Raw genomic sequence first — 4,838 nt, 5'->3', positions numbered from 1 at the left:
TCCAGACAGTTCTCCATATTTGGTGTAGCAAAGGCCGTGGTATGTACTATCCTGTCTGTGGGATGGTGCATATAAAAGAAGCCTTGCTGCTAATTGAAAAGAGCAGCCCATTTATTCATATTCTGATTACTGGTATACAGGATTACAAACGAATCACTGCGCATTTTTATCAGGATTACAACTAATATTGTGGGTAGAATGATGCAAATACTTGGTGAAATTACTTTAGGCCAGCTGCTTTTGCCCGAATATTTCGATTGTTTTTGCCCGAATTTGAGGATTTGCTAACGATATATTTACTTATACATGTAAAGGCCAAGCTAATCGTGATTTTGCTGTTTAAAATATTTCTGTTACTAAAACCATACACATGTATAAGTTTATTATTATTTAGTACACGTTTTTATTAATTTTTTTAACAACTCGTCTTCATTGTTTTTGTTTCCGTTTACCCTTCTTCGCAATAGGACGTTCTCTTTACACCAAATTTGCAAATCGTTTTGACTACGTGGTTCTTCCGGGGATGCCCGTCACGTGATTACTCTAAGCGCAGTTATTTGTTCTTCTGATTGACGGATCACTGTCATAATTCAGTTATTTTTTACAAAACATTAATAATAAGTGGGATATAGTGGTTAAGTAGATGGTTAAATAAAATACTTTTAGGAACAAATCAAAATAATTTGTTCCGCCTTTTAGTTTGCACCTTTTAATTTTTAATTTTTAATTGTTTAAATTGTTTATTATTATTATTATTATTTTATTTTTTTGTATTATTATTATTATTATTATTATTGTTATTATTATTTTTTTTTTTTTTTTTATTATTTTTTTTTTTTTGGGGGGGGAGCTTAGCTCAGTGGTACAGCGCTCGCCGGATCGACTCCCGTCGGTGGGCCCATGGGGCTATTTCTCGTTCCAGCCCGTGACCCACAACTGGTGTAACAAACGCCATTGTATGTACTGTCCTGTCTGTGGGATAGTGCATATAAAAGATCACTTGCTGCTAATCGAAAAGAGTAGCCTATGGAGTGGCAACAGCGGGTTTCCTCTCTCAATATCTATATAGTCTTAACCATATGTCTGACGCCATATAACCGTAAATACAATGTGTTGAGTGCGTCGTTAAATAAAATATTTTCTTCTTTTTTATTTTAGAACATAGCGATTAACCACGTAACCGATTGGCCGTTTGCGTATATTTGAATTTGCGTTACTAACATACGTGAAATAGTGTACCTTGTTTTACAGCATTCGGGAACTGCCCCTAAGTCATATTGTAGAATAAAACCAGTTTATACTGAGTTTGACAGACGTGTGTTGATAATATATCACGGGAAATCAACTGAATGGATTTAAGAGTGTAATATGCCATATTTTTATTATAGTAGTGCAGGACGTATCATTTTAGTTCGATATATCTGCCGTCAAAATGAATTCAGATTTTACAATTAAAATTAGGTGTATTACTACAATACTTGTTCTGTTTCAGATCAGAAGTTGTGAAATAATGGATCGAACTAAAAACAGCATTCTCCCAAAACATCCACGAAGAGATGGTCAAAGGCACGTTCAATGACCTTGACATTGTCTGTGAGAATGGTACAACAAGCGCAAACCGATTGGTCCTGGCCGCGATGTCATCTTACTTCCGGGCAATGCTGACATCAGATATGACAGAGAGTCGGACGGGCGTCTTAAATCTGCCTACTGTCTCGGTGTCGGTATTCCAAGATATTCTCAAGATGTCTTTGTGTTCAGTGGATGTTGTAAACGAAGACAACTTCGTCAAAATGTTAGACGCAGGCGAACTGATGCAGCTTGATGACGTCAAAGATCTGTGTCATCGTTATCTTAAGGAAAGTCTCGTGCTTAATACTGATAACTGTCTATACTGGTGGAGACTTATGAACCGCTACAATGTTCCTGATTTGTCCCACAGAGCATTCTCTTATATGACAGAAAACTTGACCGACTTTGTTGAAAGAGAAAACATTGTTCATTTGTCTAAGTCAGAACTTATAGAAATATTGTCTAAAGATGACTTAAAATGCAAGGAAGACATAATTATGAAAGGTGTCATGAAGTGGCTTGAAGCAAATAACCCGGATGCAGATGACGTAAAACGTATCTTTGAAATGATCAGGGTCGGACTTATTGATCCACAGTTTCTTATTGAAAACGTAGTTTTTTCAGAACTCATTTGCGGAAATAAATCTGTTCAGCAAATGCTAAAAAATGTGCTTTGTTCACGCGTTATGACGACTGGTTCAATCAGCAGATCTGATAGTGGATGTGGGAATGTTTTCATATTACAGTATGATAAAACTAGGAACACAAATTCACTTCTGGCTTGTTTTACATCAGAAGGGACATGGGAAGACGTTCCACCTGCTCCAGTAGACCCTGGCTCTCGGTATTCAGCAGCAAGTCTGGGTAACAAGATCTACATAACTGGTGGTAACAGTAGAACAAAATGTACACTCGTCTACGACTTCTGTAGAAGAGAGTGGAAAACAGGTCCAGAGCTCGAAGAACAACGTCATAAGCACTGTATGGCTACAGCTAATTCTAAACTGTATGCAATTGGTGGTAGGTACAGCAACACGATTGAAGAGATGAGCGAGAGTGACACGCGCTGGCAGGTTGTTGGAGATTTGAAACAGAACAGAGAACATGCATTCGCTGCTGAAGTTGGACACAACATTCTGGTGATGGGTGGACGGAGTGGAGGAAGTGGATCAGATGTTATCAAGTGTTTCAATACAGCGACTCGCTGTGTATCTAACCTCAGCTCACGTTTACCAAACAAATCGGTGTATCTGAGAGGTTCGGTTCACCTCCCTGATGTATATCTGCTGGACTATGAAGGAAATGTGATGCACGTCCAGGTCACTGACAGTGATGGTGAAATCAAGATTCAAGTCAAGTCAACAGCGAAATGGCGATCATTGAAATATTGGTTTGGCGTATTATTGCAGAATGGAAGCTTGCTGTCCTTCAGTGGCCACAACACTAACTGTGAAATTAGAAAATACAACGTGGCTGAAGGGAAAGAGGACAATATTACTTTTCTAAAATCAACGAGAACTGGTTCTGCGTATGGTGTTCTGCCAGTGTCTCATAAAGCATAACAGATTTTGGATCGAGTTCATTCTGGGACATAACATTGTTTGTGTATTTAATCTGATTGATCAAGTGGGTGTCTACCTATTAGGATATCAGGCTTTAAATTACTAGCAGTTTGATGAATTTGGTCACAAAACCTGTAGAGAAACTGAAATTTGAGTTAACCAAAAAAAAACAAATAAAAAAATAAATAATCAAAATTAAAACTCCTTAAAGAAATGTATTCAATTGTTTCTCGAATTATCTTTTTTGATGGACTAATGAAATATATTCACTGAAATCAATTTTAATTCGTATATTTGGCGATTTTTATGAAAAAGGCTAAAAACTGGGTCGGGCACTTCACCTATTTTAGTTTGTAACTGGATTATGGCTGCGAAGCTATATTTAATTTGCCTAGTTCTATGTATTTTCAAAATTGGCTGTCACTAGTCACTGTATTATAATAACATTTACTAATGCAAAATACAAACATAACAAGACTTTGAATAAACTCGAGCTGCCGCACGTCTTAACAATTAACGTACATCGTAAAAAACGTCTTGTCATTTTGAAGACAATATTAATGCAAATGTACCTTCTCAATTATTTCTCTTTATTGGATTGGACCCATCGCAAAGAGAAAAAACAACACTCAATCGCGCTATATGTAGTAAGATCTTTTAAGAGTGACTATGCAACACAGTGTACTTTGTGCATTCACACAGGTATAAATTCAGTGTTTAACGTATGTGTATAATCAAATAATTAATGTGCGTAATCAAATAATGTGTTTTTGGTTTTGTGCATAAGATATTGACCAAGTGGTTATATCTGTGAATGGTTTTCATGTTGGTGTATGTCCTCCTTTTTTAAATTTAAAATTATCAGTAACACTAAACATTATGTTTTGTATGGAAGGAGGAGAAAAAAAAAAAGTGATTTGATAAGGTGTGTCATTGATATGGATCACAATAAAGTTAAGTTTTGTTTTGTTTAACGACACAACTAGAGCACATTGATATGTTAAACATCGGCTACTGGATGTCAAACATTTGGTAATTCTGACTCGTAGTCAACAGAGGAAACCCGCTACATTTTCGTAATGTAGCAAGGGATCTTTTATAGACAGGAAGAAACATACCACGGCCTTTGACCTATTGTGGTGCATTGGTTGGAAAGAGAAAAACCCAACCAGTTGAACGGATCCACTGAGGTGGTTCGATCCTGCGGCGCAAGCACCTGAAGCGAGCGCTCAGCCGACTGAGCTAAATCCCGCCCCTCGGATCACAATAGGGAGATCAGCTGTAAATAGTTAATTATTAAAAATTGGCAATACTGAAATAAATCGTAGACATTTATACCCGCTCGCCCCCGTTTTTATATTGACAAACAAAAACAACAAGAAACAAACACCATCAAGAAAACAAAAACAAACAAACAGCAGCAACAGTAACAACAACAATAAACACGCCATACTATTAATAGAACAATTGCTCGATGTGCTGTATTTCCAATATCTTGAAAAATAAATGTTCACCCCCTCCAGTTTGATTGTTTTTCTTTCACAAACAGCTCGCGTTTATTTAGTATGCCCTTAGTGATCAATTTCATGTTTACATTGTAGCTAGGGGTAAGAAGAGTACAACCGGTTGCATTGTGTAGACACCAGGATACGTTGGTAGATCTAGACACGAGTCATGTCAGTCTCTATATTCATTTAATAGAGT

At 36.9% G+C, this 4,838-nt stretch overlaps 1 protein-coding gene across 1 annotated transcript; it reads left to right on the top strand.

Moving 5' to 3' along the window:
* The first annotated feature begins 1,150 nt into the window (after positions 1-1,150).
* On the top strand, positions 1,151-4,187 carry LOC121391641 (ectoderm-neural cortex protein 1-like). The gene has a single exon (XM_041523198.1). The coding sequence runs from the start codon at positions 1,557-1,559 to the stop codon at positions 3,132-3,134; it is 1,578 nt and encodes a 525-aa protein (XP_041379132.1). The 5' UTR covers positions 1,151-1,556; the 3' UTR covers positions 3,135-4,187.
* Positions 4,188-4,838: the final 651 nt, after the last annotated feature.

Source organism: Gigantopelta aegis, unplaced genomic scaffold (assembly GCF_016097555.1).
Source record: "Gigantopelta aegis isolate Gae_Host unplaced genomic scaffold, Gae_host_genome ctg2763_pilon_pilon:::debris, whole genome shotgun sequence".
Classification (NCBI taxonomy): domain Eukaryota; kingdom Metazoa; phylum Mollusca; class Gastropoda; order Neomphalida; family Peltospiridae; genus Gigantopelta; species Gigantopelta aegis.
Note: the sequence above shows the minus strand (reverse complement) of the source record. Positions and strands in the feature narration are given on the sequence as shown.

Coding starts and splice junctions, on each gene's coding strand:
- LOC121391641 (XM_041523198.1), top strand. CDS start 1,557: ATGGTCAAAGGCACGTTCAATGACCTTGACATTGTCTGTGAGAATGGT.